General features: G+C 36.4%; 1 protein-coding gene across 5 annotated transcripts in view; it reads left to right on the top strand.

The window, feature by feature from the left end:
- The window catches only part of CFAP69 (cilia and flagella associated protein 69), a 73,486-nt gene that overhangs the window by 5,001 nt on the left and 42,413 nt on the right, over window positions 1-26,072 (top strand). For 3 of the 5 annotated variants that reach the window (XM_055272764.2, XM_063636402.1, XM_055272762.2), the window contains exons 2-9: window positions 6,986-7,045; window positions 9,668-9,733; window positions 13,550-13,659; window positions 16,826-16,902; window positions 19,821-19,919; window positions 23,064-23,213; window positions 23,319-23,496; window positions 25,527-25,650. In XM_055272764.2, coding sequence (XP_055128739.1) covers window positions 6,986-7,045; window positions 9,668-9,733; window positions 13,550-13,659; window positions 16,826-16,902; window positions 19,821-19,919; window positions 23,064-23,213; window positions 23,319-23,496; window positions 25,527-25,650 — 864 coding nt within the window. The remainder of the gene's footprint in view (window positions 1-6,985; window positions 7,046-9,667; window positions 9,734-13,549; window positions 13,660-16,825; window positions 16,903-19,820; window positions 19,920-23,063; window positions 23,214-23,318; window positions 23,497-25,526; window positions 25,651-26,072) is intronic. The other 2 variants (XM_055272763.2, XM_063636403.1) reach the window with 2 other exon arrangements.

The raw sequence follows: 26,072 nt of genomic DNA, 5'->3' as shown, positions 1-26,072 counted from the left end.
ATGTGGCTCTGGCTTCCTACAGGAAGGTAGAGGTAATGTAGTTTAAAGAGTGCTTTATCCCCTGGAGAGTGATGGGATTGGCAGTGAAATTCACCTTAATCATATGTTGAAATCACAAGATATCTAATTGGTTACCCTTTATCTATTTTCTATTTAATGTTGTTCCCCTCATTCTAAAGAATCCCAACCCCCTTTAGAGCAGTGCTTCTCAAACTTTAATGTGCATATGGAGCACATGGGGATCTTATTAAAATGTGGATTCTGATTCTGTAGGTCTTAGATGAACCCCAGTACTCCGCTTTTCTAACAGGTTTCCAGGTGATTCTTGTGCTGCTAGTTGGAGGACCTCATTTCCCACTTTGAATAACAATTAATATAGTGATTAGTTGACTGGCGTAGGTATCATGCCTGAACTTCCTTGCTCAAATTTGCTCTCCCTCTGAGAACCCATGAGAACTTCCACAATCTTTTAGTTGATGTCATATCCTGTCACTGTCTGTAATACTTCCATGAACTGTGTGCTTAAAATTGTCTAGCCTTGTTTATAGGGTTTTTGCAAGAAATAACCTCTGTAGTTGGCTGCATGTGTCTATAGTGCCAGCTATTTGAGAGGCTGAAGCAGGAGGATCGCTTGAGCCTAGGAATTCGAAGCCAGCCTGGGCAACATAGGGAGACCCCCACTCTTTAAAGAGAGAAGAGAGAGAGAAAGAGAGAGAGAGTCAGAGAGTTGGTTGTCCATTGAGGAGTCAGACAGAGAACTAAGGAACAAAGAACCAGAGTTTCTACATTAGACATACCCGCTGGCCCATTTATTGTTAATAGCTATGTGGCTTTAACAAGTTAGGTCCCAGGGCCTCAGTTTCATTAAGAGGGATAATAGTGCTACCTTTACTTGGTAGATTTGAAGATTAATTGAGATCAAAAATGCCAGACACATGAAAGGACCACTATAAGTGTTAGTCTCTTTCCCTGTAACTGAGTATCAAATGAGCAGGTTTCTCCCCTCTGAAATGTCCCTGGGTAAAGTGGGAAATAAGTTCATCCTATAATTTGAGTGAAGTAAGGCTAATTTTCTTCAAAGCAATTTATTAAACTTTGGATCTTAAAAGGTTTTGTGAATGCTTTTACAATTTCTCCATAAACATCTTAAGATGATAGTATTTTGATATTTACATATGTATGTTCTGTTTTGTTTCTACTCTCTGCTTATGTGATCTCATTTACCCAAAATCTTCAATTGTCACGTTAAGCCTATGATTCAGAAACCTCTGCCCCAAATTTTTCTCATCTCCAACCCCCAACACAAACCTCTTCCTCCAGCATTCCCTGTCTCAGGAAATGGTGAAATCATTTATGTAATTCCTCAAGCCAGGGAATTATCTTCAGCTTTTTCCTTCTTTCTCCCACTGCGTCCAGTAACTCATTAGGTCTTGCTGAATCTACCTCTTTGATGTTTTTAATTCCATTTGCTGTTGTCTATACCAGTTGCTGCTACCTATTCAAGGCCCAAAGTTACAATCTACCTCCAACCCAGTCTTCTCCAGTTCAGTCTCACACAGCATACAAGATGATCTTTTCATAATTAAATTCTTCTGGTTAAATCTTGTGGAAATAAATGAAGGCTACCACAATAAACAGAGACTGTTTATTCAGCGGTTGCTATAGGGAGGGAGTCAGCCACTATCACTTTTTGGCAGAGACTCCAATGCAGCCTGGGAAGCTTTATAGTGGGAAAAAAAAGGTGTGGGGGAGGCTTCAGGTCTACTCTAATTGTAGGTTGCTGACATGGGAAAGCTGGAAGTGGGCTAGCTAGAAGTAGGGTATCCTCTGTGATTGACTTGGAAAGCATATTTGACTTTCTCTGATTGGTCTTAAGTTGGAAGCAGAGCGACAAAAACCGGGAAAGCTGGCAGTCATTGGCCAAATCCTGACTTTTCTGAGCCAATTGCTGCAGAGGTTGTTGGCCAGAGTTATTTTGTCACACATAGTCTGACCAGTTTTGTTTATATGTTCAGTCTCAAACCATTCAATGGCTTTTTAAGATCCTTGTGTTACATACAAAGCCTTCTAGGCCGGGCGCGGTGGCTCACGCCTGTAATCCCAGCACTTTGGGAGGCCGAGGTGGGCGGATCACGAGGTCGGGAGATCGAGACCATCCTGGCTAACACGGTGAAACACCATCTCTACTAAAAATACAAAAAAAAAAAAAAATTAGCTGGGCGAGGTGGCGGGCGCCTGTAGTCCCAGCTACTCAGGAGGCTGAGGCAGGAGAATGGTGTGAACCCTGGGATGCGGAGCCTGCAGTGAGCCGAGATTGCATCACTGCACTCCAGCCTGGGCGACAGCGAGACTCCGTCTCAAAAAAAAAAAAAAAAAAAACCTTCTATAAAATCCCATGCCAGACCAATAGCTGCGTGAGGTGAAGACATTGTTATTCCCCACACCTAGCACGATTTCTGAAACAAAAAAACCTACTAATAAATAGTTATAGAAGGAGGAAAAGTCTAGGGAAGGTAGAGGGAGAGAGAGAAATCTTTAAAAATCTGCCAAGCAGGTAAAACGTAGAGTAACATGAAATGGATAATGCAAGATAAATCTAAGAGGAATCTATGCTTTAATCTTTACTACTCTTTGTTGTTTTAAAAATTATACCTGCTCATTTGGAGAAAAAATCTGAAAATACACACAAATATTAGAAAGAAAATCCTGCACTGGGCTGGTGCTGTTTACAGCTAATTGATTACAGCCAGTTACAGATTTCTTCCTTTTCCATTCCCACTGCTTCCCTTGATTAGCCTTAAAAAAAAAAAAAAAAAAACAAAAAAAAAACCTGCATTGATATTTCATTCCAATATCCTTGTCTAACCTTCTAAACAAATATTTCAGAAAACCAGAAAAGAAAAACCCACTCTCTGTGTGTGTGTGTGTGTGTGTGCACGTATAAAATCTGAGAGTGTAGGAGGAAAAGAGAAAAGACAGCTGAGGTAGTGGTGGATATCACTGCCAAATCCCCAAATCTTAAAATGCAGAAGTCTATTTACCAAAATTTTTTGTAACAGTAAGTTTAACTATTTAACAGTAATATTTAACAATTTTTAATGGTAACATAAGACCAGGTATAGATTAATATTAATAAATCCTTTTAAAAATTATTTTTAAAAGTAAAAATGGCTGGGCATGTTGGCTCATGCCTGTAATTTGAAAACTTTGGGAGGCTGAGGCTGGCAGATTGCCTGAGCCCAGGCATTCCAGAACAGCCTAGGCAACATGGCGACACTCTATCTCTACCAAAACTACAAAAATTAGCGAAGTGTGGGGTGGTGTGCCTCTGTAGTCCAAGCTGCTCAGGAGGCTGAGGTGGAAAGATTACCTGAGCCCAGGGAGGTTGAGGTAAGCAGTGAACTGTGATTGCACCACTGCACTCCAGGCTGAGCAACAGAGTAAGACTCTATGTCAAAAATAAATAAAAATAAATATAATTTTGAGTAAATGAGCTCATTCGGATACTTACTCCACAGACTTAAAGTTAGCATGTTTCATTACAAATTGTTTTTGATGCCATGATGTCTCAGTTAGGATTAATTTTTTTAAATTGTTTTTGAAAGAAATTTCTTGAGATCAGAATATATGAATTTGTAATTTTTAAAGGCAAGGAAATACTAAAACTAAGACAATGTAATAATGATTATGTAGAAGTATGGAAAAGTATGTATTGCAGATTTAAAACTCAGAAGCTGCCATGGTATTAACTAACACTAAGTGAAATTATGTAAAATAGTTATGCATGTAAGGAAAAACAAAATTTATAAAAATAAAAATAGATGCATTTACTACATGATAGGAATAAGTAGGATTTTTTCGCTTTTGTATGTCTTTTATATCATCATTACATCACCTTTTCAAACATTTAATTTAAAGTAGAAGTAAGCGTGAAAGCAGGAAAGAAGATACAAAGGAAACTGGGAGAGCTTAACTCCCGTAATGGGGGTAAGCACTGTGACATAACACTGAATTAAGATAAAATGTCAGGTAGCAAGGCATTAATCCCCAAGATAAATATAGTCAAAACCACACTTAGATTTGTAGATCTCGGCTGGGCGCGGTGGCTCACGCTTGTAATCCCAGCACTTTGGGAGGCCAAGGCGGGCGGATCACAAGGTCAGGAGATCGAGACCCCGGTGAAACCCTGTCTCTACTAAAAATACAAAAAATTAGCCGGGCGTGGTGGCGGGCGCCTGTAGTCCCAGCTACTCGGAGAGGCTGAGGCAGGAGAAGGGCGTGAACCCGGGAGGCGGAGCTTGCAGTGAGCCGAGATCGCGCCACTGCACTCCAGCCTGGGTGACAGAGCGAGACTCCGTCTCAAAAAAAAAAAAAAAAAAAAAAGAATTTGTAGGTCTCTGTATCATCATAAATACTTTACCTTTGATTGGATTATTTCATTTTTTGTTGTTGGGGTTTTTTTTTTTTTTTTTTCAAATTATCATTATTATTTTATTATACTCTAGGTTTTGGGGATACATGTGCAGAACATGCAGGTTTGTTACACAGGTATACACATGCCATGGTGGTTTGCTGCACCCATTAACCCATTATCTACATTAGGTATTTCTCCTAATGCTATCCCTCCCCTAGCCCCCCATCCCCCGACAGGCCAGTGTGTGATGTTCCCCTCCCTGTGCCCATGTGTTCTCACTGTTCAACTCCCATTTATGAGTGAGAACATGCAGTGTTTGATAACATGTTCTCACTCATAAATGGGAGTTGAACAGTGAGAACACATGGGCACAGGGAGGGGAACATCACACACTGGCCTGTCGGGGGATGGGGGGCTAGGGGAGGGATAGCATTAGGAGAAATACCTAATGTAGATAATGGGTTAATGGGAAAATCAAACACTGCATGTTGGGGTTTTTTGTTTTGTTTTGCTATTTGTATTTTTTTGTTTGTTTGTTTGTTTCTTGAGACAGAGTCTCACTCTGTCACCCAGGTTGGAGTGCAGTGGCGTGATCTCGAATCACTGCAACGTCCACCTCCTGGGTTCAAGCGATTCTTCTGCCTCAGCCTCCTGAGTAGCTGGGATTACAGGTGCCCGCCATCACACCTGGCTAATTTTTTGTATTTTTAGTAAAGACGGGGTTTCACCATGTTCGCTAGGCTGGTCTCGAACTCCTAACCTCAGATGATCCACCCGCCTCCACCTCCCAAGCGCTGGGATTACAGGTGTGAGCCACCGTGGCCGGCCTTGTTTTGCTATTGAGTTGTTTGTGCTCCTTGTATATTCTTGTTATTAATCCGTTGTCAGATGGATAGATTGCAAATATTTTCTCTCATGTTTTGGGTTGTCTCTTCACTCTGTTAATTGTTTTCTTTCCTGTGGGTACACTTTTTAGCTTGGTGTAATCCCGTTTGTCTATTTTTGCTTTTGTGGCCTGCGCTTTTGAGGTCCTACCCAAAAAAACCTGTGCCCAGACCAGTGTCCTAAAATGTTTCCCCAATGTTTTATTCCAGTGACTTCATAGTTTGGGGTCTTATAGTTAAGTCTTTAATCCATTTTGATTTGATTTTTTTATTTGATGAGACATAGGAGTCTAGTTTCATTCTTCTGCATGTGTCTATCCAGTTTTCCTGACACCATTTATTGAAGAGACTGTTCTTTCCCCACTGTATGTTCTTGGTACCTTTGTCGAAAATGATTTGGCTGTAAATGCAGGGACTTATTTCTGGGTTCTCTGTTCTGTTTCATTAGCCTATGTGTCTGTTTTTATGCCAGTACCATGCTGTGTTGGTTACTATAGTTTTGCAGTATATTTTGAAGTCAGATAGTGTGGTGCCTCCAGCTCTTTTCTTTTTTCTCAGGATTGCTTTGGGTGCTCGGGGTCTACTACTTAAACTTTGGATGATAGTACCCATTTACTTTCCCCTTTACCTATGAATAACTTTATTATAATATAGCCTCCTCTTGGTTGCATTTTCCAAGTATTTATTAAGCAACTAACAATATTATATGTCAGGCCCAGTGTTGGATGCCAGGAGTGCCTGAAAGCAAAAAAATTTTTGCTCTTAAGAGAACTTTGGGGCAGGGAGTGATGGGGAACGAACATGTAGACCCTCTCAGAACAATGTGATGGGAATTTTAATGGATATAAACTTAGGGTGCTATGAGAGCACGTCATTTTTCTAGCCTTTTTCATCCTTTGGGAAGGTAACACCTGAGCTTCATCTTGAAGGACCTGTGGGAATTAACCAAGGAGAGGAACAGGAATGTAACAATATGAGTGACAACAGAGGAGATGTGAGAGGCATTAATGGGGAGTCATTGAATAGTTTAGACGGGTCATGTTCAGATTTGAGTTTTATTGTTCTGATGGTAGAATAGAGGATGGTGTTGAAGGGTGCAAGAGTGGAGTCGATGAGAACAGCAGAAACCCCGTGAAATTAAGTAAGAGCTAAGAACTGAATAAATCAGTAAGATGGAATGGGCTCAAGAAATATTTAAGATGTAAAATCTGTAGAACTTGGAAGTTCCTGTTTTTTTAATGTGGATGACTGGAAGAATGCTGGTACTAACTGAGATAAGGGGATACCTAGTTGAGAAAGGCAATCTCCTACCTGTAGTTTAGAAGCTACTCTTACCATATATCTGCATAGGCAAACTTAGTGTAATGTGCATACAAGTACAAGATAATTTTATTTCTCAACTTATGGAAGTACTATTATTCTAAATATTTTCTTGGGCCCTTCAGGGCTGATGAAATTTTAAAACATTAAGATTATATGAAATACTAGAATTCAGGAGGGGTTTTTTTACTCCAAAATCTATTTATTCCTGTAAGTTTTCATCTACTTTTCATTCTCCCCTTACTATCTTAGTGTCATAAAACATTTTTTAAGTTACCAAGGGAAAGTATCATATAAATTAGTGTGTTAGATATGGCTTATTGATATAGAAGATGATATAGAATAGTAAGAGTTGTATGTTTTTTAGGGTGTTTTCAAGCCTGTGGACTTCAATCATGTCATCAAACTCCTCGAAGAGACTGATAAAGTGAGTAAGCTTTGAGAGAAAATTACTCCGCTGCATTACTTACAAACTATATCCCTGAAAGGTAACATATATTCCTTGAAATGTAAGTCTCATTTATCTCCTTTTGTTGAAAACATTTTAAATAGTACATATCTTATATTCAAGGACTGTTTAAATTTAGCATGAATATATTTAATGAAGTGGGGAGACTGGAGGAAGAGAATAGATTTGCTTTTATGAGATGGACAAACCCATGGTGGTTGTAACAGAAGGAATCCTAAGAGTACAGAAAGGATCATCTAGCCTCTGTTAAGTGCTTGTTACCTGATAGGACTGGAGGAGGGAAGTGGTAGAAAACAGGGTACCGTGGTGTCCTAATTATGAAATCAGGATAGATACACACAAAAATATACACATAGATAATTTATTTTGAGAACAATCATATATAGGATGTAATGGAAATTAAGTTATTTTAGACACAAGACTCAAAATTGGGAGAGTAGACATTGAGAGAAAAGATAACAAATGTATATGTACACATGCTCATATTACCACCTGATGTTATCAAGAATCAACTGAATGCCTAAAAGCCAGCACACACTAGGAACTTATGTGATGATTTCCAAAAAGGAATACATATTGTTAGTAAGTAGAAAATGAGTTGACCGCAAATGCCCGTCAGTGATAGACTGGATAAAGAAAATGTGGCACATATACACCATGGAATACTATGCAGCCATAAAAAAGGATGAGTTCCTGTCCTTTCCAGGGACATGGATGAAGCTGGAAACCATAATTCTCAGCAAACTAACACAGGAACAGAAATCCAAACACTGCATGTTCTCACTCATAAGTGGGAGGTGAACAATGAGAACACATGGACACAGGGAGGGGAACATCACATACCAGGGCCTGTCAGGGGATGGGGGACTATGGGAAGGATAGCATTAGGAGAAATACCTAATGTAGATGACGGGTCGATGGGTGCAGCAAACCACATGGCACGTGTATACCTATGTAACAAACCTTCACATTCGGCACGTGTATCCCAGAACTTAAAGTATAATAAAAAAAAATTTTTTTTAAGTAAATGGGTTGACCGTAATATAGCCTATCAAAAGAAAACAATGTCCTATGAATAGGAGGCACAAAAATTTGTTCACTGTTTTAACATTTTTTATTCTCTGCTTTTTTACATAGAAAGGAGAAAAAATGACTATTGGAATAATTTATCTTTTGCTGGCTATCATTGTTGTGAGAAGTTATTTTTTACTGTGACTATATCTACATTTCCTTAAAAAACCACAACTACATAGAGCGCCTATTAGCTGTTTAATAAGGCTACAGAGAAAAAGTATAGACAATATCACAGCTTTTCAGGAACATTTAAGATTAAAAGGACAGACAGAATTCAGTCATGGAAACACATCACTGTGTAGAAGTTTTACTTGCTTATTTTCATTTTTAATTGACTTAAGATGTTTGGCTTGCACAGAACACTGAGCATATTTTAGAGGTTAAAAATACAATCTCTACAGTCAGCTTTCCAAATTTGTCTTCTAACACCACCACTTTTTAGCTGTGTATTTTGGACACGTTACTTTAAAATGTTTTAGCTTGTGTTTCCTATTCTGGAAAACAGAGATCATAGTAGTATCTTCCTAATAGGGTCATTTTGGAAATTAATGAAGTGATATGTATGTATAGTACCCATGTGGTACATGACATAGAAAAAATATTCAATATGCTTTAACTGTTGTTAATATTATTTCTGGAAGCAAATTACTGCTTTTCTATTAACCTAGTTTTAATTCCCAATTTCCTAATCAAATTTAAATAATAGTCTATTTTTGATACATAATGTCTGTAAATATTTATGGAGTACTTGTGATATTTTGTTACATGCATAAAATGTGTAATGATCAAGTCAGAGTATTTAGGCTATCTACCACCTCTAGCATTTATCATTTCTATGTGTTGGAAGCGTTTCAAATCCCTCTTCTAGCTAGTTTGAAATATACAATACATTGTTGTTAACTTTAGTCACCCTACTTTGCTAACAAATATTCACTACCACAGTCTTCCTACCTTTGGTAATTATCATTCTAGTCTATATCTGCATGAGAAGAACTTTTTTAGCTTCCACACATGAGAGAAAATGTGTGATATTTGTCTTTCTAAACCTGGCTTATTTCACTTAATATCTTCTAGTTCCATCCATGCTGCTACAAATGACAGAATTTCATTCTTTTTTATGGCTTAATAGTATTCCATTGTATATATAGACCATATTTTCTTTATCCATTCATCCATTGATGGACACTTAAGTTGATTCCATATCTTTGCTATTGTGAGTAGTGCTGCAATAAACATGGGACTGTAGGTATCTCATTGATATACTTACTGATTTCTTTTCTTTTGGATAAATACCCAGTAGTGAGATTGCTAGATCATACAACAGTCGTTCTGATAGTTTATTTTTACCTTCACTGTTTCAGAAAACATTTTATAATGTTTACATCATAATATAGTAATTTAAGAATTACTTGATAATTTTAAAGTGTCTACTTTTATGTTGAGAATTTTTAAAAATCTCAACAGATTTAATAGCACAAAGGAACTAAAATAGGTCATTTGTTTTAGGATGGTTTGGAAGAAAAACAACTTAAATTTGTCAAGAAACTGGTACAGTGTTATCAGAATGGACTTGTATCCTTTACATATATATGTATGTTCATTTCATTTATTCTGAAATGAGAATTTCTATTAGAAAATGTGTTAGTTTTCCATTGCTGTTGTAACAAATTACCACAAATTTGATGGCTTAAAACAACATAAAGTTATTATCATACAGTTTTGGAGGTTAGAAGTCCAAAATCAGCCTCAATGGACTAAAGTCAAGATGTTGGCAGGGCTGATATCTCCTGAAGACTCTAGAGAGGAATCATTTCCTTGCCTTCCCCAGCTTTTGGAGGCTTCCTACATTCCTTGCCTCATGCCCTCTTCCTCCGACTGGCATCACTCTCACCTCTGCTCCTGTCATCACGTCATCTTCTCTCTCTGACCCTCCCTTCCTCCCTCTTTCCTTTATAAGGATCCCTGTGATTATGGTGGGCCCACCTGGATAATCTAGTATAATTTTCTCATCTCAAAATTCTTAATCATATGTGAAAAGTCCCTTTGCTATGTAACATAGTTACAGGTTCCAGGAATTAGGACATGGACATCTCGGGGAAGGCCATTAATCTGTCTACCACAGAAATACTGGAGAGGCCATTATTCTGTCTACTACAGAAAATATCTAACATTTTATATTCTTTACAAGACTGTATTTTCTATCAGATAATGTAAATAAAATTGAAGAAACAATATAACACAAGTAACTGTGGATAATGTCAGTTTTTGTAGATTCAGAAAGACAATGGATGTAGTTAGAGGGCCAAGTCAAAGTCATTATTTCTATTAACTTACATGGGCAGTTGTACCTTTGATAAGCTTCTTAACTTCTCCACCCTTGTAAAGTAATAGAAGCTCATGAGGTTGTTAGCAAGATTAGATGAGATCATGTACATGCAAGCGCTTGATAATCTGCAAAATATTATATAAATATATTATCCCTACTAAATATACCACCCTGATCAGAATACATGGAAACCAGTGTGTCTTAAAACTATCTGTACATGAAAGCCAGGTGCGATGGCTTACACCTATAATCCCAGCAATTTGGGAGACCAAGACAGGAGGATTTCTTGAGGCTAGGAGTTCAAAACCAGACTGGTCAACATACCAAGACCCTGCCTCTACAAAAAAACAAATAGCCAGGTGTGGTGGTATGTGCCCATATTCCTAGCTACTGGGAAGGCTAAGGCAGGAGGATTGCTGAAACCCAGGAATTCAAGGTTACAGTGATCAAAGATTGTGACACTATACTCCAGTGTGAACAACTGAGTGAGACCCTGTCTCAAAAACAAGCAAACAAACAAACAAACAAACACTACCTGTGGATAAGAACCAGTTTGTTGTGTTTTGTTTTTGGGGGTTTTTTGTTTGTTTGTTTGTTTGTTTTTGAGACAGAGTCTCCATCCAGCCTTAGTTGCCCAGACTGGAGTATAGTGGGGCAGTCATAGCTCACTGCAACTTCAAACTCCTGGGCTTAAGCGATCCTCTCACCTCAGCCTCCCAAGTAGCTGGGACTACAGGAATGCACCCACCACACCCAGTTAATTCTTTATTTTTTTGTGGAGTCTCATTATATTGTCCAGGTTGGTCTCAAATTCCTGAGCTCAAACAATCCTCTCGCCTTGGCCTCCCAAAGTGCTGGGTTTACAGGTGTGAGCCACCGCAGCTGGCCATTTTTTTAACATTTACATATATATGCTACTGTAAAATACAATAAAAGTATCCCACAAATATTAGATTGTTATAAAAGTTTTTATATGTCCACTCTCACTTTCTGTATTCATTTTGTCACAGACTGGTAAATACACTTGCCAGAACTGACAGTGGTCCATAGACCACACTTCGAATAGTATTCATCTAAATCAAGCTTGTCCAACCCTCAACCTGTGGGCTGCATGCTGCCCAGGATGGCTTTGAATGCAGCCCGACACAAATTTGTAAACTTACTTAAAACATTATGATTTTTTTGACAGTTTTTTTTAGTTCATCAGCTATCATTAGTGTTTGAGTATTTTATGTGTGTCCCAAGACAATTCTTCTTCTTCCCGTGTGGGCCAGGGAATCCAAAACACTGGACACCCTGAAAATGATCTTGAACAGTTGTCTGACTTGGTCTAAAGAAGTTATCAAGCCCATGCACTGTGGCTCATGCCTATAATCTCAGCACCCTAGGAGTCTGAGGCAGGAGGATCATTTGAGGCCAGGAGTTTGAAACCAGCCTGGGCAACACAGCAAGACCCCATCTCTAAAAAAAAAAAAAGCCATGTATGGTGATGCACACCTGTAGTTTTATCTTCTCCAGAGGCTGAGGCTGAGGTGGAAGGGTCGTTTGAGCCCAGAAATTCGAGGCTGCAGTGAGCTGTGTTTGTGCCACTGCACTCCAACCTGGGTACGGGTGACTGAGTGAGATTCTGTCTCTAAAAAAAAGAAAAAAAGGAAAAGTTATCAAGCTCTAATATTAGCTCATTACAGTTCAAAACCTCTTAAGACTACCATTCAGGAAAATGTTTCTTATATTTTTATCTAAATCTTTTATTATATTTTAGCCTTGGTTTTATTTGGACCTGTTCAATCTTAGGGCTTATGTATATCAAGACCTATTTACTGGTAGCTGAAAATGTCTACTAGCAGGGATTTCTTTTCCTATTTTAACCTGACACCTCAACACCTCCATTTTTTTTTCTTCATGTTAAACCGTTGGTGGCAACTGGCCCTATTTCTGAATCCCTTTCATAGGCTGGCTATAGAAGTTGTAAAACTTAACAAAGTTAGAGAAGTATCTCGGTCACTTCTCTAGGAAGTTAACAGAGCTTTCTATTTCCAGTGTACTCTGCTCTCCCATCTTTTCCTAAAAGGTCCTAGAAAAAGGCTAGAAGTAATAAGATTCAACTAAGAAGTGTAAGTCACATCTACCATAATTTCTTAGCTGTAAAACAAAATCAATGAAATGTGTTTATGTGCCAATAGGATTTTTTTTTTTTTTTGAGACAGAATCTCACTGTGTCATTCAGGCTGCAGTGCAGTGGCACGATCTCAGCTCACTGCCATCTCCACCTCCTGGGTTCAAGCGATTCTCCTGCCTCAGCCTCCTGAATAGCTGAGATTACAGGCACGCACCACCATGCCCAGCGAATTTTTGTATTTTTAGTAGAGACGGGGTTTCACCATGTTGGTCAGGCTGGTCTCGAACTCCTGACCTCGTGATCCACCTGCCTCGGACTCCCAAAGTGCTGGGATTACAGGCGTGAGCCACCACACCCAGCCAGCAGGATTTTTAAATAGATAAAAGATGCTTTTATCTGAATATCTAGAAAGGCCATATTTTGCTTTCATATTAGTTTCAGATAAAATCCTAACCAATTTAAGCCTTAAACACAGGAAAATGCATCTCAGTTTAATATTAATAAAATAGGGGAGTAAAGTAAGGTTTGGGTTGCTTATTCTGAGACAGCATATGTTTGTGTGGGCAGGGGTAAGGGGTGAAGATGAAGGGTATAATTGAGCCGAATCAATAAGTTAATGTTTTCAATGTGCTATTACTCATTGCCAGTGGGAAGTTATTGATCAACTGAATCTGTGTTGTGGCATTTGGTAATCCAATTCTAAAGTTGTGAGAGGAAAAAAATTTTGAGTAGGCATTTACTGAGGCAAAAATGAAATGGTTTTTTTAAAAATATGGTTCTAAATTTCCTTTTTTAGACTTCAAAATAAGAATAATTAAAACAGTATCTACCACATTTGGCAAAATAGTTGGAATTCTATAGACTTTCTTCGCAGAAATACTATAAAGAATATGTTAATAAAGATATTAATCTTAATTTTATTTCTTAACTAAAAATATTAAAGCCATTAAGGGATTTAGCACAAATATTTAAAATTCTGAATCTGTGTGCAGGAAAAATAAAAAACCAGCCTCGTTTTGTAGAATCTGCATATGATATCATAAAACTGTGTGGGTAAGTTATCGTTCTTTAACTTTATTTTGCAGTAACATGGAGTATTTTATTATGTTTCTTATATCGCAAACATACAATGCATTATAGTGTAGCAGATTGCTACAAAACTCAGAAAACTTCAGTTGATCACTTGATTCCGGCAGTTGGTATTTCAGTTAATCAGTTTGCTGTGGTCTGAGATTGCTAGCCACAAGAGATTAAATTCTAAGTATATTGAAATGCTTTCTTGTAATTAGTTACTCTGAAGTAAATGCTAAATATTAGATGTAACCAAGGAATTGTAGTATTTTCAGAAAATCTTTGAGTGAACTTATGGATATGCTTATAGTTTCAGTCTAGTTTTTTTCTCTGTCTTTAGAAAATTTTGGTCTCAAAGATATATTAGGTTATATTTGATTTTTGAAATTTGAGTGAAGAATAAAAATCACCAATTACATTTGATACATATTTTTAAAATGTAAGTTAGAGGTAAGAATTGTAAAATTAACATGTCTTTTTCTTTCTACTGTTGGTTCTCTAACAAAGTTCTGGGAACTGAGTATATGGTGCTTCCTTGGTGCCACATACTGGCTAATCTAGGTATATATTAAAATATCCATTTTTAGTTGCTAAATGTAATGTAGTAGGGAGGAATAAACCTTTCTGACAATTTTGCCTTCTGAACCTTTCTACCAATTTAACTTTTTAGATAGCAATTATTTATTTTAATATACAAATAATATATAAATAATAGAAAGGTTTAGTAGAATTATGCATACATGGTAGGTTCTAACTCTCACTTTTAGATTTACCAGCAATATTTAAAATATAACCACTTAAATTTATGTTTTTTGATATCTGAATAAAATAACCAAAATAATATATTGAATGCCTATACCATGCCTTGCTTTTTAATAGGGACAATGGAAAATAAATGGTTGCTCTGGTGTTTTCAAGGAACAAATTGGAAATTATTATTATATTGACATACGATTATATAATGTAAAACTTTTAAATCTCAAGACTTTGCAAGTCCTAGAATGCCAAGTTTATAAGAATTGCTTTCAACATATATGCTCCTACAGAGCTCTGCACAAAGTTCCTTCTCTACGAAAACTTGTGACTGAATGTTTAATTGTATAACATGATAAATCCTTTTTAGCTGTAGGCTTCATTTTCCCTCATATTTCATAATTATTCACATTGTTAATTTTTTCTACTTTTCTAATTTCGGCTTATGTCTAGATAACTTCTCTATGCCTCACCCTCACTTGTTTCTCTTTTCAAGACATTTCTGGAAGGTAAAAGCAATAAAAATAGAATAATAATGTCAAGCCTTTCCGTTTTGGCCTCCAAGTAGTATGGTTTTCTTACTGCATTAGAAGTATAATGCTAATTTTTTCATAAACTTTTTGGTTGAAAACTCTTCTGATGCTTTATCTTATAGGTTGTCTCCTTTGCTAGAAAAGGAAAAAGTTTGGGAACAAAAAGTACTAGTTTTAGAGTCCTTCACTTTAGAGATCCAACAAGCAGCTGGATAAAATGTAATACGTTATTTGTTTCAAATGACAAATTCTGACAAACACTAGAAATGAACTTCTGTGACATTTATAAAATTGTCCTTTTTGTAGCTTGCTCTTCAGATATCTTTAAATTCAAATTGGCCTGTATATTGCTATTGATACATCCTCATGTGATAGTTCTCAATGCCATTTTCAACTACTTCTTTAATTTTTCTTGAAAAATATGAATTGGCTGGGCGCGGTGGCTCATGCCTGTAATCCCAGCACTTTGGGAGGCTGAGGCAGGCGGATCACGAGGTCAGGAGATCGAGACCATCCTGGATAACATGGTGAAACCCCATCTCTACTAAAAATGCAAAAAAATAGCTGGGCGTGGTGGCAGACGCCTGTAGTCCCAGCTACTCGGGAGGCTGAGGCAGGAGAATGGTGTGAACCCGGAAGGCAGAGTTTGCAGTGAGCCGAGATCGCGCCACTGCACTCCAGCCTGGGCGACAGAGCAAGACTCCGTCTCGGAAAAAAAAAAAAAAAATATATATATATATATATATGAATTAAAAGTCCTCTATAGGATATATTGTACTTTAAATAGTACAGGAGGTTCAAATTTTGAACTCAAATAACTTTTGTATTTTCTTTGAAATTTGGACTGACCCAGGTTTATGTGCTGGATCTTTTATGATTTATAAATAAGTTACTTTAAAATAACTTTGGTTATAGTAGTTGTGAAATGTGATTCTAATATAATTAATATCTGTTAGCTTGAATGCCTTAATGTCTGCAAAACCATTCTGTTATTTTGTGGATAGTTACTAACCCAGCTAATAAGCAAAAATGCACTGATCTCTAAGAATGAATAAACTATCGATTTTGCCTAGAGTTTTGAAAATTTCAGGAAAAGCTCTTAACCAGTTTTTAAGTTACTGGTGAGCTTAGATCTATGGTTTGTATCAGATTATCCAATATCATACTAACTTTGATATAATTATAGCTATAGTTTATTACTATTTTGACCTCAAAGAGAAAGAGGGTTCCTAAGTTTTTTTATTCATGAAGCGATGCAAAATGGCTTTCTTAACCTATGCCTTTTACATCCATTTCTTAATTTTTATAATTAATATAATATTTTCTTTTTGGTCAGTTCGTTAGAAACATTTTTTTTCTTTTTTTCTTTTTGATGGAGTCTCGCTCACTCTGTCACCAGGCTGGAGTGCAGTGGCGCAATCTCAGCTCACTGCAACCTCTGCCTCCAGGATTCTAGCGATTCTCCTGCTTCAGCCTCCCGAGTAGCTGGGACTACAGGTGCACGCCACCATGCCCAGTGAATTTTTGTATTTTTAGAAGAGACAGAATTTCACCATGTTGGCCAGGATTATCTCTGTCTCTTGACATCGTGATCCACCCACCTCAGCCTCCCAAAGTGCTGGGATTACAGGCGTGAGCCACTGTACCCGGCCCCAGAAACATTTTTAATAGTTACAATACTATTAAACTATAATACTATGGATTACAACTGGTAGTTAATAGTTGTCAATTCCCCAGGGCTAAAGAATAGAATATTATTATTAATTTATTCTTTAGAAATGAACTCTCGCCCACTTACAAATTATGCTTCAATCAAAGACTTTATTAAAAATTACTCTTACAATTCTTCATTCTTATTGAAGCTTGCCATTTTTGAAAAAGAAAGTGTCGGATGAAATAACTTATGCTGAAGATACTGCTAATTCAATTGCACTTCTGGGTAAGTTAAGATTTCCTTGAGGTATAGGGATGTAACATATGACAGGTCCTACTGACAAGGGAATATCTATTTTCCCCAAGTTTCGCTAAGAGGACTCCTTCTCCATATCTAGGATCTTCTCTTGTTAGTGAATTAATTACAGTGTGCTTGGTGATAATTCTGGTATTGTATTCTGTTCAGGTTGTTTCATGATACCAATAAAAGTCCATCTTCTAAGTACAAGGACAGGCTGATTATGTAGTTTGATGAATTATTATTTAGTTTGATGAAGTGTTTGTTAACTATTTTTGTAAATCAGAAAGTGTACATACCCTTTTTAAGTAATCACAAAAACATTTCAACTTTGAACTCTAATATTTAATTGCTATAATCATAGAAGTATTCATTAAATGATCTAAAATTTTAAATCAAATCATAAAATGATAGCATATTAACAACTTCAGCATAACAGACATAAAGATGCAGATGCCTATATTTTGTACACAAAAATATGAAAAATACCATAAAAGGGTAGGCATTTATATATGGGTTATCATTTGATTTTCTAGAGAAAGAAAACAATTTCCTAGGAAATTAGATCAGGGAAACACTGGCTCTTTGAGTCAGCTCCTGGGATATGACAGGAGGATATGATATGTTCCCAAAACAAATCCTACATTAAATCTATACTTACTAGTTTAGGTCTTTATTTGTACAGGAGGAATAAAAGATACACAACTGATCCAATGCATTTTTAAAAATGTTTACTGAATAGTGATGTTCCCAGCATTATACTCCATATAGAAAGATGTTAGAGATTCAACTGGAATGAAGAAAAAAAGGATTTTTATTTTTAACGTGACACTAACCCTTTTATATCTCAGTAGGTGTTACAGTTTTTAATTTTAGTTACTTTGGGAAAACTACCTAGGGTTCACCTACTCTATATCCTAGAGTAGGTGAAGGTGTTGTGGAGATTAGGTTAAACATGAGGGGGGCAGTTTAAAGAAAAACACCTTAGGAAGCAGGCAGGTTCAGAAATATGGGAATTTTTAATTATGTGAATCTCTATCATCAGTGGAAATTTACAATGAGAAGCCAACCCAAAAGAGGACATGGTAGTAGTAATAGATAAAAAGTGTAGTTTTTGTTGATAACGTTATTTTTTTAAATACCCCTGTTGCCATTATTTTAAAATATTGCTTCCAAGAGTGTTGACAGTCACTTGTATTATAAATACATGGCCCACTTTTTACTGAGTGTCAACTTGTTCTTTGCTTAATGACTGGTACCCTGCCTGCAGAACATGTTACTATCTCATATGACAACAGTATGAACTCTTTAAATGAGCTTCCTTCGCTGATTACTGACTGCAAGTACTGCTCTTCTATCTCTTGATTTTTTTAATGGCTGGAAACATTAATTTAAACTAAAATAATTGTATATAAGATGAAATGTTGAACAAAAACTCTTCATGATTTTAGTTAGAACTTCCAGTTTCTACTACGTACTAATAAGTTATATTACATTTTCTTCCAAATGATACATAGATATTTCTGACTCAGAAGCAAGATTCTGGAAATGGATGGGGGAAGAATTTGGTACTTGGCCCTGGGATTATGAAACAGGAAGCTATGATAAATTATCTAAATTTACAGGAACTAAAACAGTGGAAAAGCAGATGAAAGACCCTAGAATTTCCCATAAGCCTGCATATTTGGATAGTCTTGTTGGAAAAGCTTAGTTGTTCCTGTTGCCTAATATGTTGTAAAACCGAAGTAGTGATTTTGCAACTCCAAAAGAACAGTCCAAAAACTAAACAAAATTTAGAGTTAGAATAATCTTAAAACTGTCTTTTAAGTGATATCTTTTGCAGAGATTCTCATGAAGCTAGGGTCAGGCTTTCCTTTGTGCTTCCTCCTTCTGTCCACTTGCCACCCCACTTGCTGACCACCTCCAGAGATGAGCATCTTGCAAGGGCTAATGCAAAAGAGGAAGTCCTAATTATTCTTTTACCCTCAGAGAGTCCAACCAGTTCTAGTTTAGTTCTAATGTCGATATTACTGACTACCGCTCTCCTTGGGCATTCAGAGAACCTGGATCATTTCCAGAGTCCCACAGATCATTTTCAGATACCCTTGAGGATCATGTGTATAGGACTTCAACAGAGTAGATGCAATCCAGTTTGAAATACAGGCTGAAGCCAATTTAATTATAGTTTAGATATGACTGAAAACGAACCTTCCTATTCGCTAACCCCACGCAAACAGCTTGAACATAAAACTATTACCCTTGCATGTGGGGCAGCTGCTTAAAAACTCACTCTCTTCCGGTCTGCCAACAAATTGAAGAGCAAAGTTCACCTGGAACTTCTCTAAGCAAAGAATGCATTAGTAAAGGCAAAAAATTACTGACCCTCTAGTTAGGGAGAAAAATGCTAACCCATGTCTTGTCAAAATAATAGTATCTAACACATGTAGAACTTACAATATGCTAGATACTTTTCTCAGCCCTTTTCTCATATTAGCTAATTTAATTCTCACAACAATCTTAAATGTGGTAACTATTGTTATACCTGCTTAATAGATGAGAAAAGTAAGACACAAGTTTACATGGGTAGTAAATGGCATAGCCAGGATTTAATCTTAGACAGTCTGGTTCTAGCATTTGTGTTAATAATCATCATTCTTTTCTCCCTAGAAAGGAGAGGCTGAATTGATTGAGGGGCCAAATGTATAAGGATGGATTCAGGGTACTGTTTATATGTATATGTATGTATGTGTGTGAGCATATGTATAAAAATATGTATATAAATTGAACATGATCCAGTTTGAATCTCTGAGAATATTTTTAATAATCATATTAATATTTTATGCCTAAATTCTACAAATAAGCTTATGACAGTGTTGTTTAATAGCACCTGTTTATCTTTCTGGCAGGTGACTTAATGAAAATACCGAGTTCTGAATTGAGAATACAAATTTGTAAGTGTATTGTTGATTTTTATCATGCAGAACCACCAAAGAAGCATATTCCAGGTGAAGTTTACAATGGTCTTTCAGTGATAACTTGTGTATTTAGAAAATAGAACATTCTCATATCTCTTTGAATTTGACAGACACAGTGGGCTCATAAATGTAACACATTAAAAAGAAAGCTTTTTTTGTAGTCTTGAGCTCTTCAGTCATCTTTTAAAAGTTACATATGTATTTTTCAGTTTTTGATTTGCATATTTTTATTCTGATGCTAAATATGAACAAATTTGTAAAGTGATGCCCAATTTAGTTTATTAATTATTATAAATGTTACTATTATATTATTTATTACCATTGATAAAATTATTTTTAAACACTTTATAATTATTTATAATATCTGCCCCCACTCAGTTAAATGTTAAACTACCAATGCCAGGGCCATTCTCCATCCTGTTTGGGAAAATACTTCTATGTGTTATAGCTAAGGGACCTTAATATACAGTGGTAAATGAACCACACTGGATTGGTTGGGACCAAGACAGTGGCACATGCACTGTGAGGATATAATGTTAAGATGTACTTCTTACCTTCATAGTTGCTGTAATTTCTAATCAATCTAGGAAGGGAGAGAAGGTATAAACAATAATTTCTTAAATTATATGATGCTTAATATAGGTAGAAATAAGAGTCTATGGTAGTTCAAAAGAAAGATTATTTAAGACTAAGGAAAAATGGGAACCAGAAGTCAGTTAAAAAAAAGACAATTTAAAAAAAAGAAAACAGAAATTCAGGGAAAACAGAAGTCAAAAAGTAAAACAAAAAAATGGAACAACACCTAAACTAGAGAAATGAATAAGGAGATTATTAAATGTCCAATTTGAACTATTGATGAGATAGATGGGTAGGAGTGTCTTGGTAGATAAAAGGTATTGGATACTAAAAGCAACAGGGACCAGAAATACAGGTTTGGAATCCACCCAAATAGAGTTGAAAATTGAAGCCACCAGAATGGTTGAGTTTGCCAAGACATAAAACATATAAGCAGCAAGGCATCAAGAATGACATGGAGAGTGTCCATATTGAGGTTTGGAAAAAATGATTAAAAGAAATTGGCAATGAAGGGAGGCTCAAATAGGAGGAAGAAAACCTAAAGATTGCCATGTCTTGTGTGCCAATGAATGAAATATTTGACAAAGGAGGAGGAAGTTGTCTCAGTGTCAAATGCTGCAGTTTTCTGTAATTGAAGAGTTAAAAGACCAAGTTAATGTGACACCTGAAAAGTTGTAGTTAATCTTTGACAGATCTATTGATATAAAGTGGTCAGGGCAGATGCAGGATTAAATAATCAGAGGATTGTGAGAGTAGAGGCACTGGATTTGAGAGTGAGAGAGTAGTGGCAGTTCATGAATGCAGACATATCTTAAGATCAGATAGTGAAGAAAAAGAAGATGGAGAACAGCTCAGCTAGTGCGAAGTCAGAGAAAGGTTATTTGGGTTTTGTTGTTTTTAGGATAGGAAGAAATCACATTTGTAGGCAGAGGAGCTAGAAGCTGGTAAGAAAGAAATGGGAAGGCGAAATTCTCAAAGAAAGCACAAGAGGATGGAATTAAGAGCACAAGCTTAGAGTTAACCTTGGCAAAATACAGACGCCCTTCAAAGAAAGGGAGACAAGTGGTGTAGGACTTAAGACAAAGGAGTATTATGGGGCAAAGACGTGAGGTTGATTTGGTCAGGCTCTGAAAATTAGGAATCAGTGCTCTCACTATCCCACAGTTGGTTTCAAGTGATGGGTATGGCCAGACATCTGGGACCACAGCTGAAAAGTCCTCAGTATAGCAGTTGAAAGAGACATAGCCCTGGAGACAGGAATTAAGTCCATGAGCTTTAATAGTGTTATATCCCTCTATTAAAATGTACCTGCAATAGAAAAAGATACAGTAAGTATAAAGTACATTTTGGTCCATCCGTATGATAGACTATTATGCACATAAAAATCATGATTTTTGAAAATACTTTATAGGATGGGGAAAAGCTTACAATAAAAGTTTTAGTGAGTACAGTAGAATATAAAATTCTGTATACTAGTATGTTGTTAAAATTGTATGCATACATTAAAAATATCACAAGAAATATATGAAAATGTTAATGTTATCTCTAGATGATGAAAATATAGGCAATTTTTACCTTCCTCTTCTTACTTTTTAAATGCTTTTTATAATTCATGAGGTGAATAGCTAGAGCATATCATAGAAAGCTCATCAGGGCATTGGACAGAGCCTTGTCCACAGCCAGAGATCATATTTACAAATATAAGACAAACTGACAGATACCTCAGAACTAGGACAAAGTTAAGGAATCTAGTTGGACTCAAAAATCAAAAAGTCAGGGAGTTAGATAAGTGAGATCACTAAGAAAAAATAAAGCCTCATCTCAGTAAATGAGGACCCTTTGGTGTTTATTTAATCCCTCTAGTTGAATGTAGTTAGGCAGGCACCTGTGTACCTGCATCAAAAGGAGAGTTGGTATTTCTCACAGGTTCTAAGACAGAAGGAATTTTTATAAGACGTGTCACCAAGAATCAAACTTCCCTCAAATACCATTAAATTCTTTCACAATTATCAGAGTAGCATTACATTTTTCACCTCTTATTTTATTGCTGACACTACGTAATTGTTGTCCCTTGAAAGTACTGAAGTAATGCATTGGACCTAAACAGTGAAACTGACTAGTGAAAACATTCAGTATTTGTAATCAAATCATTTTCCGTTATAGAAAGTCATATCTACTGACAAGAAATATTGCTTTTTTTTAGAATTTAGGATGTTTCCAAAATTCATGGTCCTATTTTAAATACTACACCAGGGATCAGCAAAATCTGGGTCCCAGGTCAAACTAGGCCTACTGAAACAAAATTGTGTTAGAATACAGCCATGCCCACTTATATTTGTACTGTTTATTACTGCTTTCTTGCTACAATGTGCTATAGAGTTGAGCAGTTGACAAGAAACCTTATAACCTGCAAAGCTTAAAATACTATCTGGCCCTTTACAGAAAAATGTGGCCCATCCCTATGCTGCACAATTCTTAAATTCCATACACTTTTAAAAAGTTTTTCTTGCTGTTGCTTAATAATAAATTACTCATTCTTTTGTCTTAATGATCATTCTGTGAGATAACTATTTGTATTTATTAATGAATTGTTGTTAGGTTACCAGCAAGCGAGTTCATCATACAAGATTCAAATGGCTGAAGTTGGAGGATTAGCAAAAACAATGGTCCAGTCAATGACCTTGCTTGAAAATCAACTTGTTGAGAAACTTTGGGTACTTAAAGTTCTGCAGCATCTCTCAACTTCTGGTTTGTATATTATTAAGTTTAAACACTTCATTGTCAACTACTTTTGTTTCTGTCTAAAAATGTCAATATTGTAAAGCACAAATAATTTTTAAAATTTATTTTCAGAAGTTAATTGTACTATAATGATGAAAGCACAAGCAGCCAGTGGACTCTGTACTCACCTCAATGACCCAGATCCCTCTGGGCAGCTTTTATTTCGTTCATCAGAAATACTTTGGAACTTGCTGGAAAAATCTTCAAAAGAAGAAGTCATACAACAGCTTAGTAACTTGGAATGTTTGCTGTAAGTGTATGTGGTTGGATAGGAATGTTCTTTTAATCTTAAAATGACAGCCAGTGACATAACTAATATCTTTCTTTGAATCTGTGTTCAATTACGTTTTAGATTCATGTAATGGCTATGTTTCAGGACATCTTTTTTTGTTCCATGGTATAAATGAATCTGCACAATAACAAGCCACACTTTTCTATGTGGAAGGCTCTTGAAGTAGCTTCTTAACACTAAAATATACCTTGGAATATACATAAAATAAAATTAGACTTTAGAAGAACTATTTCATTTATTTATCCAGTGGATCTATTATTGAGTGCTTACTATCTCCCAGATATTGCAGTAAGCATTAGCAACAAAATGTGAGTAAGCCTTCAAGTTGCTTCTTCACTTATTCAACAAGTAATTGTCTGCTCTATGCCAGCTTCAGTATTAAACGATAGAAACACCACTGAAAACAATATAGCTATTGTCTCTGCTTTCGTGGAATTTACGTTGTGCTAGGAGGGATGGGCAAGTAAATAGACAACTAAAAGAGAACATACTAAATGTTATGAAACAGATTATTGTAAGATGCTACATGTTCTTCAGAAGATCAATCAGCACATTTTTGTTTGCAAGTGACTAAAAATCCAACTGATCAAAGCAATATAGAAAATTTATGGCTTATTTAACTACAAAGTCAAGGATAAAACTGGTTTCATGTGCAGCTTTATTCAGGGATCAGCAGATATTAGGACTTCCTCCCTCCTCTCTCTACATTGTCTTCCATGATGCTGGCTTCACACCCAAGCCTATGTAGTAAGACCTAAGAAGTCTAGGATCACATCATCTCAACCTCAAATCACGCAGAAGAGAAACCTTGCTATCCTGAAGGCTCAGAGAAAAGTCTTTGAATTGAGTCCAATTTGGCCCTGAATGGTCTAATATTGGTCAAATGCCCGTTCCACAGTGATTTATTAGTGCCAAAAGAAAAAATGCTCTGACTGGCGAAAAGGCAACTGAAGGCAGCCTCACAGGAGCAAAAGTCAGGAAGGAGTAAATGCCTAAATAAAAATAAGAATGCTTTTCTTGTAAAAAGGGCAAGTAGGTCCCAGGAGGCAAAGCAACAAATATCTACTATTAATACAAGGGAACCTAACTCAGAGTTGGAGAATTAATAACTGCTTCCTAATGAACTCAAGTCTAGTAACTGAATGACAAACAGGACTTGGTAACACAGAAAAGTTTTGCATGCGGAGAGCATCCTAGACAGGGAAAACAAGTGGAAATATAATTAGCAAAATCAGAAAACTAAAATTCAGTATGATGAGAGCAGAAGGAACAGGCTACAATGGTGAGAGATGAGGCTAACAATGTTATCAGGGACCATAACATGAAAGGCCTAATAAGCCTTGTTAAGGAGGTAGGACTTAATCCTAAGAACAAAGAATAGTCTTTAAATGGTTTTACAAAGGAAAATGACATGATTGAATGTGTTATAGAGCTGTCACTTTGACCACCATGTGTAATAGACTGGTTTAGTGGATTCTTATCCGGTACATAGAGAATTAGAGGCAGATTTGGAAGTGTAAAAAATATTAGAAATATGTTCAAATGAATAGTATAATATAAAAAGGGAGATTTTGTTGATAGACATTCAGGTAGTATTTCCATAAAAGTATGTGTTTTCATTTGAGCTGCTATAACAAAGTACCATAAACTGGGTGGTTTATAAACAGCAGAAAGTTATTTTTCATAGTTTGAGAGGCTAGAATTCTGAGATCAGGGCGCCAGTGTGGCTGGGTTCTGATGAGGGTGCTCTTCTGGGTTGCATACTGCTGATATCTTGTATTCTTACATGGAGGAAAGAGAGCGAGACAGCTCTCTGGAGTCCCTTTTATAAGGGCACTAATTCCATTCACGAGGGCTCATTACCTCCCTAAGGCCTCACTCCTAAAACCGTCACACTGGGGGTTAGGATTTAAATATATGAATTTTGGAGGGACACAAACATTTAGTGCATAACAATATAGTTTTTAAAATATGATTTTACTTTCTAGGGCTTTGAAGGAAGTATTTAAAAATCTGTTTATGAGAGGTTTCAGTCATTATGACCGTCAGCTTAGAAATGACATATTAGTGATCACTACAATTATAGCTCAAAATCCTGAAGCACCAATGATTGTAAGTATGAATCAAATTGCATTAATTTTAATTGTGGAAGTGGTGGGTGTGGGTGAAAGAAGTCCTATATTATGTTGGAGTATTTGCGTATTTTGTTGTAATGCTAAGTTATGCTGTAATATCATGATGGTCACCAGTGTGCTTATCACTCTGCCAATTCTTCTTTGCAATCCTTTGGAAATTTGGAATCTTCCTCATATTGTGTGATTTATACACGTATTTACCACTTATGATGCTTTTCTTTCCTTCCTGATGATTTCAGTTTCCATCTGGCATCATTTTTCTTTCACTGGAAGAACTTCGTTTACAATTTCTTGTGGTGCAAATCTGCTGACTGCTGGCAACAAATTATCTTAGTTTTCTTTTATCTGAAAATATATTTAATTCATCTTAATTCTTAAAGTCTATGCTCATTGAATATG

This window comes from Symphalangus syndactylus, chromosome 3, assembly GCF_028878055.3.
Source record: "Symphalangus syndactylus isolate Jambi chromosome 3, NHGRI_mSymSyn1-v2.1_pri, whole genome shotgun sequence".
Taxonomy (NCBI): Eukaryota; Metazoa; Chordata; class Mammalia; order Primates; family Hylobatidae; genus Symphalangus; species Symphalangus syndactylus.
This window is presented reverse-complemented; position numbering and strand designations above follow the sequence as displayed.